Genomic DNA, 14,388 nt, shown 5'->3' on the forward strand with positions numbered 1-14,388 from the left:
TTAGTGTTGTAATCTGGAAAATGAGAATAGTAGTATCTACCTTTTAGGATTGTTGTTGAGGAATAAATGACACAGATTTAGACGTTTTAGCACGGTGTACCGACAGAAACAATTGCTCAATAGCTATTACAATCACTCATTAACAAGTGAGAGGTGACTTTTTTCTTCTCTTTTGATGCACAGACCATCACCCTTTCAGGCTGAGTTAGCACAATCCTGACAGGAGTTAACAAGTGCTAAATAAGTATTTGTTAGTAGATTGAAGCATAATGTCAGTGAGATTTCAAGACCTCAGACTAGGGAAATGCTCTGCAATGTTCCTGTATATTCTGAAAAATCAGCCAGAGATTGGGAGAGGAGATAGGTCTAGGAATGAGAACTACAGTTTCTTTCAATGATGTCCTATTAATACGTAGAACCTCAGAGATTTGTCTTATGAGTCAATGAACACTTGTTTCAACCAGAAAGGTATTATTGCTGAGCACTGTTTCCAAATCTGTTGCACACGATAGTCATAATTTAGAATATTGCTTTTCACAACTGTCATTGTTATCAGGAGATGGAAGACAAAATGGATTAACAAGGTTATTTGCCCAAAGTCAGAGGTCTATCTAGGGATGTAACGTGAGAGGCATAAGCAGCACACTGTAATACATTATGAAGAATGGACTTAAAGTGATCACTTAAGTTCTACAACCCAAATGAAATTGCCCCAGATTGTAAGGTGACCACTAACTCAAGACTGGCAGAAACTCTCAGACAAGCTCAATACTGAAACATCATAATGTGCTGAGATGGTTTTTCATTTTGCACAAGAAAGCATAAGCTGCTATTGCCCATGGAGCCAGAGCCTGGACTCTTGACAGTGGTACCAAGGGATATTTTCTGAAGTGTTGCTTTTCATGAAGTCAACTGCAAAGGGGATGGTGCGTGAAGATGCATCAAATAATCTTCCCCCTTGTGGGAGCAATTTACCAAATCTGTAAAATACACCTGGGTCATTTTCACTACCTACTTTTTTAGTAAACTTTGTGTCACAGAGTAAAATTCAGGCTTTTGAGCTCAAAGACTATTCTCTGCCTTTGCATTTTTAAAATGTTTCCAAATGGTGTCTGTTTTTTTTTTTTAAAAGGCTTTTTTAGAAGCTTGACTCAAGCAGAATGCTAAGTCCTGAAGACTTGTGTTTTTCATACTATTGGATAAACAGGGCCAGGCAGATTTTTATACTTCTTTTATTCTCAAAACAAAATGACCTAGTCAATCAACTTCGATACATTCAGACACAAGAATACTTTCCTCTCGGGGCAGTCTATTTTCAAGTTTTATTCTGCCATAAATTTAGAGTTAAAATTAAATTCCAAATTTCAGGTAAAACAGGGTGATAAAATTTAATGATCACTAAAATTTCAAGTGGAATCCATTTTACTGAGCTTGGGTCTCTGCTCTCTTGAGGCCTCTTAACTTAGTAAATTGAAGTGTGCAAATCTAATTGGCTCACACCCTGCTTGACCTCAAGACAGACTGCTAATGCTTTATCTCTGTTGAGACCTCATACCAAATGTAATGCTTGGTAAGCCTCTTCACCTTTTGAGAAAACAGAGATTTTAATGAACCACTGAGTTTCTTGCCCTGATAGTGGCAAAGGATTGCCCAATCCTCCACTCCCATAATCATCCATGTTTTGTTTTGTTTATGTCATTGCTTAGAACATTTTTAAAAAATCATGTGTAGGAAGAAGAACTGGTGATACAAAATATTTGCCTAAGTTCTGAGGAATACATCTTGAAAGAATAAGTATGCATTACATTTTGGTTTCTAGAATCGTAGAAGTTCCATTAATAGCTCTCGTGCGTCAGCCTAGGGATGAGCAGGGACTGTATGACTTTCTAGTTTAATAAAACCTTAAACAGCTAATCCCAATGTATCAATTTATTCAAACTGAGACTTTTAAAAGTGTACTTTAGCATTTCCCAGGAAAATTAGAATTTCTGGGGAAGTGAATTGCTTCAATTCTTCCGGAGATCCAGTGCTGGAGCAGAGCCTCCCCCTTCGCCTTCACCCTTCTAAAGTACCTCCGAAGGGACTCTCGGCTGGCCACTCCTGTAGTTCTACCCTTAATCTTTAAAATCCCCGAACCACTATGTGGCTTCAGAGTACAGGTTACAGGCATTCTACACTCCAGCAGAAATGACTGACAGCAAAACCATGGCAATTATCCAGCTGGTCTGTCACCAGCCTAGTCCTTGCATGGTTTTTTACCAAGAGGATTGGCCATCTAATGGGTCCACCGGGATGTTAATGTACTATCTTGTTAGCCTCTGCCAGGGCAATTTATTTGCCCATGTCAGTCACATTCGTTGGAGATTTTTCTTGCCTAGTTTTTCTCCAACAATGTGCCTAACAACTTTACACTGGCATTCTCTATATTATAATATCCCTATATTAATATTTATTAGGTTTGTTCCAAAAGAGTCAAGAAATCATGTTCTATTTTTTTCCTTGAAACACTGTGTTGCCATAGGCTACGCCATAAGTACCTGAAATAAAGTAATAGCTGGGGAAAAGATTATCTTCTCTTTCCTGCTCATTTCAAATGCTTTTGCCTAAGCACTATTGAAGTGACAAAAACAAAATCTAATGCCTGTCCCTCTACCCTTAAAATTAAATCCTTTGAATGGAAGGTTCCAGACTATTTTTAAAAGCCAACTGATAAAGAAATTAAATGTAATTATAAGTCATCTGTAAAACAGCACATCACTAACGCCATTTAATATGCTTCATGGCATAGCTTCTGGAAATGTTTCAGAAAAAAATATAGCACTTAAAAATAAATGTAAACTCATTTTTCAAAAGAATTAAACAAAGGATTCTACTTATTTCTAATAAAATTTCTAAGTGTCCAGAAATACTTGTGATACATTTAGATTATAGGTCCTATAACTAAAATATTTTCTTTCTCCCCCTAAGATAAAGAGATTGACATTCATATGTAGCCCAATAATCAATTTCATTATTGCCACATTGTGCCTTTTTTCTTCATCCCCCTTATATTTAGCAGCAATCCAAAGACATAATACTTTCTTCAGCACAACCTGGCCAAAGTAGGAATTCAAATGTCAGGGTTGACCGTGGGGTGGGGAGGATAAGAGAGAGGATACGGGTAGAAGGGTGGGGAGAGGGAAGGAAGAACTCCATGGGTACAGAGACTCCGTCTGACTCGTACACTGCTTTGTCCCTAGCGTGTAGCATCATGCTGGCACAGAATAGGTGTAAATAGTCAGTGAGTGAAATTAATTATTGAGGACCTGCCAGGCACCAAGGTTTTCACATTTCCTACTGTAGTTAATCCTCTCAACCATCCTATGAAGTCAGTATTATTATTGTCCCCAGTTTACAGATATGGATATGGCTGCCTCCAAATAACCTACAGATGGCCTAGTAAAAGAAGAAAATGAATAGGAAAAATTAGGTCCCTAATCATCTAGTTTTAACTCATTTCAAATTAAATGGAAAGACAGATGACTGTAAGTTAGCATATGAGGAGGGGCATATGAGTTTTGTAGATACTCTGCACTGTGAAGCTTTTATAACTAAGCGTGATAGTAACTCTTGGTATGCTTTGCATTTTTGGATTCACAAAGCAACATGGGGAAAAGTGAGAAGTCAATGAAAGGTGAACCAGGTAGATTGGTATTTAAAAAAAACAAAAAACAGCAGCAGCATCTACCACTACCAGCCATCAAGAGCAAGGTGTCAAGTCTCTGAATACATTTCAAGTCAATTGAGGAAAAATGGATTACCTTTGTGTCTATTTTAAATGTTTCAGCTGATCTTGAGAGGATTAAAGAAGGGATTTGCTTGTTTCAATGCACCTCAAACCCATATGCAAATAGAACTCTGATATTGCACTACACATTTATAGTCAAAAGACAACACTTTGTTTTTAAGAAGAGCAGCACACAATGTAACTGCAAATGCATGTCACAGAAAAATGAGCCAATGTTAAGCTCCAATGAAGAATTTTGGTAATTACAAGCTGCATTGTAAAAATCACTGTCAAATATGTTTGCTTCATTGTTTGTGATTCCTCTGAAGATTGAAAACACCCTTCCCTGCTGCCCACCCCTTGCCCCTGCCATTTTATCCATTTCCACTGCTTCCTATCACTCATGGCAAATTATTAGTGTGTGCGTGCACGAGAATGACAGAACTTGGACATCTCCCCTCAAAAAATGTAAGCGAAAAATGAACGCTAGGACAGAGATGGGTGTCGTTTTTTAATGGGTGGACCATAACGAGACCCAGGAATAAGAAGAGACAATTAGGGTGCCATTTGTTTGTTTTGTCAACAAAAAATTACTGAGTACCCACAACGGTGAGGCACTGTGCTAAGTAAGGGCATCTAGGAAAGCAAAAGACGAGAGAGTTGCTTCATAGGTATAATAGGAAATTACAATTCATCAGATGGCAAATTTTTATTTTGAACCTACACCCCACAGCTAAGTGGATACAAAGATTTAAGAAATATTTGTTCAGTTCTATTGGTGATTTTCCCCTTGAAATATTCTTTTGTTAAGATTCATAACACTATGTTCCTCTGAAATTATTTTGTTTATGTCTTAGACTCATTTGCAGGATTTTCACGCTAGGCCTGTTATTTAAATGTTGGTGTTCCCTGAGGTTCTAAGCTTTCCTTTCTTCTCATTCTACAGAGAACTTCTCCCAGGAGTTCTCAATTGCTCCTATGGCTTTTAGTATCATCCATATAATATGCACACCAGATCTGATGATACCAAGTTCTGCATGTCAAGTTTAAACATCTCCCTTGACATTGCCATCTGGATGTTTCAAAATATCAAAAATTGAACTGACCAACTTCCCTCTACCTCGTGGACTAGCACAACTATCCTTGAAGTTACCCAATTAAGAAATCTAAAAATCACGAACTCCTTCCTTTTTACTCCTTAACATCCAGTATCAAAGTTCCACGGGCTTTATATGCTAAAATATATTAAGAAACCACCCAGTCTTCATGTTCTCTGCTACTACCCAATCCAGGTCACCATCATCTCTTGCCAAGAGTCTCACAAATATCTGCTTAACTGGTCTCCTTGGTTTCAATCTTGCCTGTTCTTGATTATTGTTGAATTTACAGCCAGTTACCTATTCAAAATGCAAACTTGATAGTATCATTTTCTTCTTTCAAACCCTTAACTGGTTTCGCCATACTAAAGGTAAAGTCCAGACTCCTTTGGGAGGTCCTTCAGACCTCTGCTTACTTTACAAACTCCTGTTTTGCCTCTCCTCTCTCAGATGCTACATTCTCCCATACCGAACTTCTTTCAGTTCCTTAAACATGAACTGTGCTTTCTTTTATCCTAGGCCTTCCCATATCCTTTTCACTGCCTGAAACTTTTTTTTTATCTTCACCTCTTTTTCAACTTGCCTAGCTAACTCCTAGTCATCATTTAAACCCTGGCTTCCTTTGGGAAGCCTACTTGGATTGCCACCGTGTTCCAGCTCAACATGCCTACTTTCAATTGCACTTACTTCCCGTTCACTTCCACCAAACCTAACCTCACCTACAATAAACAAGGACAGATTTTCCTAACGTATGTTCCCATTGCAACTTATACATTCCCTTTAATATGACTATTCAGTATTTTATTATAAACACTCATTTGATAGTCTTCTCCACTATCCAGTATATGCGGCTTGCCTTTGTATCCCCAGCACCTAGTACAGTGCTGTGCATAGAACCGGTGCTAATAAACATTTGTTCAATGAGAAAATGGAGTACCTTTTATTTACAGAAAACTGGGAAGGGTTTAGAGTTAAATAAAATACCCCCCCACCCTTAAGGAGAATAACATTAAATACAGAATGTCTTATACATAATTATAAGACGATAATGAGTAAATAAAATTGACTCCAATTTGGATACATGAGGATCTGCTAACATTGTAAATTGGAATTAAATATTTAGCTCTCCCCTCTGGGATAATCTATTCCACACTAAACACTTCTGCAAGACAGTTTTATGATTTTATATTACAGATGAGAAAATGGGCACAGCAAAGTTAATTGAGTTATCCAAGGTTACCCAGTAAATCAGGAAATGGAGCTATTGTGCGATTGTAGGACTTCAACCTATATACTTCAATAGTCTTCTCTAAACTATCACCTCTGATATATGTGAATATAGAAACTTAGGAATGTAGGTGCTTTTCCATGGATTTTCCTCTAGTGTTTAACAACAAAGGCTTTCTGTGATGTGCCTCTGCACTCTTGTGCACTCTCAGAGGTGTCCAGAGGTGTCAGTTCCCTCTTTATTCTTAATGAAGTGTTAGCAGCAGGCACTAATCACCACTACAAAGTGCCAACATTAAACCCTTCTGCTGTAGGACATCGTATGGCACACTCTACATCTATAAATGTCCACAGCTAGTTGGCTCGTGTATTCTATTGCACTGAATGGACATTTTTGTAGAAAGTGCTGCCAGTACTTACTAAATATTTGAGAAGTAACACAGGCTATTAAATTTAATGGGATTACTGGTTCTAACATTTGTATTGTGAGAGAAACTCAAAACTATTTGTGTTGACATTTCAAAAGATATATGCTGAACAAATATGTTTACAGGTAGTATTCCGGGGGCAATGGCAAACACAGCACATAACTGAAATGCCTCAAAAATACTTTACTGCCTTCTCAGGATACATATTTAGTGTACATAGAACTTTGCTTTCTATAACAACAAGCATTGCTGATATTAATTTCACAGAATTAGGCAGGGTGAGTATATGCTTGAGATTTTCCCTAGCCCCTGACTGGACCAACCAATGTTCTTTCTTTTTATACCTGAATATAGTGAAAGATGTTAATAGAATCTAATGTGTATAAAACCGTAGCTAACATGTGTCACTTTTATTAGATGTCTAGAACTATGCTTCGTCAGCATTTCCAGATCAATTATACAATTTTCTCTTAATGGATATACCATCAAATAGAAGATTCCCCAATCACAGATCATTTCCCTTGCTCTTTGGCCCTTACTTGACCTATCCTTTATTTGCCAAAAGCAAACATCTTTAGCCCTAAACCCCTAAAGCACTCAAGCCAGTTCATTATATCATTCTCCAATCCTGCCTCGTAGCTCCAGGCCCACGAAGAACTCTAAATGTCCAAAGTACTTACTGTTCTTAATCCCCAACATGACATTAAGTGAATTGGTTCTGTCATGTGAAGATAACTGATTATGTTTCTCCTAACAAAGACAGACACTTGAGTTACCCACTTGTAAGCCCAACGTAAAAGGAAGAAAGAACTTCTGTCAGATGCCAACTTAACATCAATTGTTCATACCATGGAAATGTCAATTAAAATTCTAGTGAAATCTTTCAAATACAATTTTCCAGTCCAAGAAATGTGTATAAACCCATAGTAAATTGAGAGGTACCCAAGGTAAATCTTAACCTCCACAGATGTGTGTGTTGGTTGGTCAGTGGTAGATGACATCCATGGAATCTGAATACTTTTGACTTTCACATGAAAATGTAGATTCCATGAATTCATCCTTATTCATCAGCCCTGTTTTAGGGGCAATGACTTTGAGAGGACATTGTCTTCATTCCCTAATGTGGCAGTTCCTATTAAGCGATACCAAGGAATAAAGGTTTCTTTCAAAAGTAGCATAGAGGCTGAGCTGGCTTCCTGCTTCTGATTATAAGTGTTTGCAAAGACTTCTAAAGGAAACAAGTTCCAACTTTAGCTTTAAAATCCTAACAACCGTACTTGTCACACCATTTGCTGTACCAATCTGAATGTGACAATAATAAAGAACAACAGAGAAAAAACAAATGCTTTTATCCCAAGGATACTTGCCCTGAGAATTTACCTTACCTGCAGAGATCCCATTTCTTCATCTTTTCTTTGGGTCTCTTCCTGCAGATCTACAACAAGAAAGTAAAATACCCATCAAAATGCAAGGTAAAAACGGGTTGCCTCTTACCATCAAATGTAATTCAGTCAGTAGCTTGAATAAACTGTTGCTTGGGAAGAGAATTTAATGTGTAAGTGTGAGAAGCAATGTAAAAAGAATGTTCTCTGATCCCAGCTAGTGACATGTGGCAAAGCTTTGGACCCTGACAAACCTAAACTAGCTGAGAAGCCCTGGGAGGTCCCAGCTTTATCTGAGATACCAGAGGATGACACCATATCAATTACAGATCCATAATCATACCAATAGTTTGGAAATTTTGTCCAATATTTACATAACTCAAAAGTAACACAAATTTTCTTAAAAAAAAAAAAAAGAGAGAAAGCCTCTTTCTTTTGAATTAGAAACAAATCATTTGCTCTTAAACTAAGTTCCCAAGCCATGTTCCACCCCCAAAAGTCAAGTTTTATAATCAAATTAAAACACCCTGGTATAACGGGTGTTATTAATGGAAGTAAGAACACCACCTCAACTATAAAGTCATATTAATCATCATTTCACAGTGAGAGGGTGGGATGTATTGAAGTTACATCTGACCAAGAGTTTGGCACCATCTCAGAGAAATTAGTGGCTGGAAGGTAGTCAACTGAAGATTGTGCCTTAATGCATGCATATCGCCATGGTGTCCCAGTGCCCTACATTAATTTTTGAACTCGCTATAAAAGAAAATATATTTTTTGCCTGCAGCCATACCACCCTGTGTTATGATCTTATTTAGATCTCACAACCTAAAGAGGACGAGGCTGAGTCAGAACTTGGATGAAAATTGGCAAGAAACACCCACAGCAGCATACATTAATATTAGCATTTGCCTTACTCTGTGATGGATACAGCTTAGTGAGAGGCTATGCTGCATAAAAGAAAAATAGAAATTCAATATACATCCCAGAAATGCAAACCCAAATGTTTTTAACAAATGCTATACTAGATACAGCAGGAAGTGGTAATATAGTGGGGTGGCAGAGTCCTGCCAGTGTGTCGTAACTGGGCGGGCAATCCACTGAAACTTCAAGAGACCTGGCAGATGATAGAACCGACAGTGATGGCCCTTTGAGACTGCACGGCTAAGAGGGCTACAGAGAAGTGGCACGCAAGCTCCTCAAGACACATGTGCTGCATTAAGGATAAGAAGTAGTCTCTATTCCATATGCTGTAGAGGAACTAACTCTGGCTCCCCAAACCTCCTATAATCAGTAATATGAATAAAGTCAGAGGAGCATGACAATGTTTCAGGGTATATTTTAAAAGGGGTTTTTGGTTGATATATCAGGTTCTTCAGCTATAAGGTACAGAAACCAACTTGAGTTGTGGTATATTAAATGCCCTCAGTCTTCGTCTTCCTGCACATTTACTTATTTGCATTGTGACATTGTAGCTACTTCTATCAAGAGGCCATGCCCATCTACTTCTCTGCTTCTTGCATCTGGGCTGGCCTCCTACCTTGATTTGGTGAACAGAATATAGCTGAAGCAACTCTGTGTCAATCCGCACTCAGGCTTTAAGAGGCCCCACACATTTTCACTTTTCCACTTGGAACCCTGTCACCACCATTTGAGCAAGCCCAAGCCAACCTGCTAGATGACAAGGCACACATGGACCAGGACTCTTCCTACCCCTGCCTCCCTGCAGGTTGCCCCAGCTGGGAGCCAGCAAAAGCCCAGAAGCAGAGCTGCCCAGCCGACCTGAAGATGCCTACAGATGACTCAGATGGGAGCCCAACCGAGACGAGACAAACTATCCAGCTGAGCACAGTGCCAACTGCGACTCACAGAATCATGAGCTAAATAAATGGAATTTGGGAATGATTGATATCCAGCATTTGCCAACTGACCACAATGAATTGGCAACTGAACAATAAGAACTTAGAATTTATTAGAGGGATATAGAAGTAACTAATAGGTAAATTAGGAAAAAGAGGATCCAGAATATACAGAGAATAATAAAAAGAGAAGGTCTAGGTGGGTTGGAACGTGGGTAGCATGAGGTTATGGGCATTTTATTCTGGGTGCTTCTGATCTTTGTGTCATTCCATTCAAGATAAAACTTCATAAAGAGAACAGCTAATGAGCTTAGCTTAGACCTCTTCCCTACTGCTTGGCTAGGGCAAAGTATGGAGACTTTCACTGATAATCTCAAAAGGATTCGACTAAGAACAGAAATGATAGTTTCCAAATGCAAAATTAGGATACTATAACAGAAGGAGAAAAATGGACATCAGACAGGCCAACTGCCCTACTCCAACTAGTTTGAGCAAAATCTGTTTTCAGCTCAACTCTTTTTAATATTCGTGAAATATAAGATCACTGCTGTGTCCCTATGAGGACATGGCCATTTAGCTCTACTACTTCTGGAGATTAGAAGTTCTCAGAGCAGAACTACATTGTTTAATGGTGCAGTGAAGCTGGACTAATGCTTAGTGAGGTCCGTCAACTACAGAAGAAAACTAATCTTGTTCTTCCAGTGTCAACTTGGTTTGTCAAGCATCAAACACTTTAGATAAAACCTACTGAATAAATAATGGGTATTGGATCTCTTATGCAGCCAAACACAACTTACTCATCTGATAAAATACAGATGTAAAGAAGTTCAGTCTACTCACTGAACTTCATAGAATTATAGCAATGTAAAAATTATGCTCTCAGCTTTCTCCAAATACACAGTGGTCACACGGCTCTTCCAACAAATCTGATGCCAATGACAATGATTGATTAGGGACAGCTGAATAAAAACAACTATAGAAGAATTCCTAGAATTGGCATTTAAAATACATAAATTTTAAATAAATGTTCTCCCTGACTGAACCGCTGCCTAGGTTATATCGAGGGTACAAGTGGACACCTGTTTTTGTTTTTTTTTTTCTTTGTGCCATAACCCTTCCCTTTGAGAACTACTATTCCCCTTTTCCATGTGATTCCTGTGAAACTTTCAGTCAAGGGGCCTAACGAATCTGTCCTGCCCCCAGAATAGGTCATGACCCAGGCTGGCAAGTCAAAGCATCTTACCTCCCTGAGCAAAGGAGCTAAGCGACACCAGAAGGAATCCTTCTCAGGATTAAAATGGGTACCAGGGGAGATACTCTCTCCTTCTAAAGCTACAAGCTTACATTGCCTGGTGTTTCCAAGTCTGTATTTTCTACTATGTTGAAGGAACTTGTTCAACAGTGAGGCTGGCAAAGAAGAAATGAGAGCCAAGAAAAAGAGAAAGCATTGGTTGAGAACTACATCTGCCCTTGCTGGAAGCCCACAAATTGCCTGGACTTCCAATAAACTCTTCTTTTTCTTTTATTTTTATTTTTTGCTGTTGCTTAAATAAGCTTAAGTAGGATTGCTGCCAGTTTTAAAAGTCTCTAAGGATATGGTTGTATTGAACCTTCTTATCTCTATTCAGAAACCTGGAGAACTTAAGAGTTGGAAAGAACTTTCTATTCCATATTAAAATGTTTCATTCTACAATAAATAGATGAAGACATGAGGCTCAAAGAAGTAAAATGGTTTGCCTGAGTTCACCTAGTTAGCTAGTACTAAAGCCATATGTAGAGCTTTGCTCTCCTCTCTTCCTGATCTACTTATTACCTGTACGACTCACTGCCTAATTCTACCCTTCTTCATATTGTGATTTAAAAAAATACACATGTGTTTGTATTCTCTTGACTTGCCTTAGAAGTATTCTGATGTCAACAGCCAGGGCTTCCGTGTCTTTATATTCACCTCTCCCTAACTACTGCCTCCCTACCATTGACACTTACCTTAGATCCCCCAAATTCCCTGCTCCACCTGCATTACTGCTCTATGCACTCACTCACTTGTTAGGTGCATTGTTCACGTACATGCATTTGCAACGATGAACAGGGCCATTAACCTGTGCTGAAGAAATGTGACTAACGGGCCTCTCTGAGAAACACTACTTGATTGCAAACAGACACACGATGAGAATATGGGTGAGATTTCTGGATAGTTGAAGTCATTTAACGTGTGACAACTTAGTGCCCCTCATTATAATGAACAATCTTGCTTGTTCTTAAACTTTAAAACAAATGATCAGCATGGAAAAAGCTGGAGGGCTGCTCTGCTCCCTTGCTCACCACTGGCATTTTCATGTTTCCCTTTATTCTTCTCTGGTTTGCTGTTCAATACAAACAGCAATTCAACTGCCATGCAAATTGCTGTGGTGAAATGTGCTTCCATCAACATTAGTTAATGAAAGAGTTTTGGTGAAAAGGGCAGCAGCCCTGTGTGTGTTTTCCTTGGATTGGCTCCAGTTTTTTTTAAATGAGCTGATACTAACCCATTATGACATATAGTCGTTAGAGGGGGAAAAATTCCATATAAAAAAATCGGACATCATGGATAAGAATTGGACAATCCAGTTGTTTTGCTTTGCTTTGTTTCTACTTTGTATTTCTCTGGCACACTTAGGGTAATATATCATGGCCATGTTTTTGGCTAAGACACCTTTGTACCAGTTCTTCTGCATCTTTGCAACCAGTAGTCTGGCTGTTTAAGGAGGTTTAACACCTTTTTATGTTGTTTCTGGTTTCTGGTAGCCAAAGTTGCACATAGATTGCTCATTTGTTTTTAAAAGGCCAGGTGTGCATGAACACACTCATCTAGTAACTTGACTCTTCATAGGAAGGTTGAGGATCAAGTTTAGAAATTACTATTTTTTCCTTTAACTTTTACTATAAAATATCTCATCCCTATTATAACACAGCCCAACTGATAATGGAGAGAAAGTTACAGAAACAGGCTTCCAGTACATAACATTTATAGCACCATCAGTGGACAGAGTAGCACTGGCAGCAGAACACGTTGAATTAATGATTGTAGTTTAGAGAAAAGCATTTAGTTCTGGCCCTTGTACCTCACTTAGTAATTCAGTGCTCCTGTTCAGTGTTACTCTATGTGTCCTGACATTTACCAAAAATAATTGATAATGTAAATTCTCACAAGAGTTTGATAGTTTTTAAAAAGTACATTTGTGCCATTCCTCTTTGTGTGTGGCAGTCATCATATTAATATAATAAAATCAATCAAATAAAACTGCACAGTACAAGCCTAAAGAAGACATAAATGATGGACTTATCGTCCCACAGTAGCACTTCAGATACTGAAGACATTAGCTACATGCCAAAAACAATGGTCAGTTTCTGTTTTTCATCCTTGGCTACCCAGTTATTAGAATCATTGACGTTTTAGGGACAGAAGGGAACACAGAAATAATCTAATCCCAGAGTTTTCACTTTTTTTTTTTAAAGAAGTAAAATCCTGTCCTATACATGAACTCATATACACTTTCTAATGTATATTATAAATAACTAATTTAAGAAGCTGAAAGGGAGCTACTTTTGTGGGAGCAGAAGTAGAGTTCCTGGGGGGCAGCCTGCCAAGCTTCTCTCCTCTGCTGGGGTAGACCCTTTGGTGTCATGGTGAAGCTGTACGGCTTCAAATTATCCTGACTGAAAACCACTGATCTAATCTAACCTCCTCATGTTTCATAGATGAGCACTGAGTTCTGAGAGATCAAATGCGTCTGTCAATGTCGTGTAGCTCGTTAATCAAAGTCCATGAATCTGAGCCCAGGGCTTCTGAACTGAACCAGGGTCCAGTACTTTTTTTTCACAAAACAGTGACCACTCTTCTTTGACTTTCAAGATCTAGTGAAATAACATAGTATTCCAAGTCCTATCAAAAATTCCTATATATATCCTACTGCCTTCCCAAACTGAAAGGAAAGAAAACTTGATTCAAGCACTTATGTAACATCAACAGTCTGTGAGAAGACCCACAGTTACTAGCTGTCCACATTAAAATTCCTCAATTCTGGGAGATGACATCAAAAGATGTTGCTTTTTTTTTTTTTTTTAAGATGGGGTCTTGCTCTATTGCCCAGGCTGGGCAGTGGTGTGATCCTAGCTCACTGCAACCTCCAACTCCTGGGCTCAATGATCCTCCTGCCTCAGCCTCACAAGTGGCTGGGACTACAGGCACGTGTCACTGTGCCCACCTAATTTTTATCTTTTTTGTAGAAATAGGGTCTCACTATGTTGCCCAGGCTAGTCTCTAACTCCTAGTCTCAAGTGATCCTCCCACCTCTGCCCCCAAAAGTGTTTGTATTACAGGCACAAGTCACCACACCCAGCCAAAAGATGTGGCTTTGATGGAAAGCAAATATCCAGACACTTGAGAAGGCAGTTTTTGGCAAGGCATGTTCAACATACAACATACAGAATATCTCACAAAATAAAACCACAAAACAACCTGTTAATGAGCAGTTTCTCAGCTTAATATAACATTTGTCAGCAAATGTTTTCCCTATATTATTACACTAGCAAAGGTAAATAGGATAAAAGTATAACAATGTTACTATATTAGCCCAAATATCACAAAAA

General features: G+C 38.6%; 1 protein-coding gene across 1 annotated transcript in view; it reads right to left on the reverse strand.

The window, feature by feature from the left end:
- CEP128 (centrosomal protein 128) overlaps positions 1-14,388 on the reverse strand; it is a 340,191-nt gene that overhangs the window by 66,294 nt on the left and 259,509 nt on the right. Inside the window, exon 20 of the mRNA XM_069465188.1 lies at positions 7,904-7,953. Within this exon, the coding sequence (XP_069321289.1) occupies positions 7,904-7,953 (50 nt within the window). The remainder of the gene's footprint in view (positions 1-7,903; positions 7,954-14,388) is intronic.

The sequence above is a fragment of the Eulemur rufifrons genome, chromosome 2 (genome assembly GCF_041146395.1).
Source record: "Eulemur rufifrons isolate Redbay chromosome 2, OSU_ERuf_1, whole genome shotgun sequence".
Taxonomy (NCBI): Eukaryota; Metazoa; Chordata; class Mammalia; order Primates; family Lemuridae; genus Eulemur; species Eulemur rufifrons.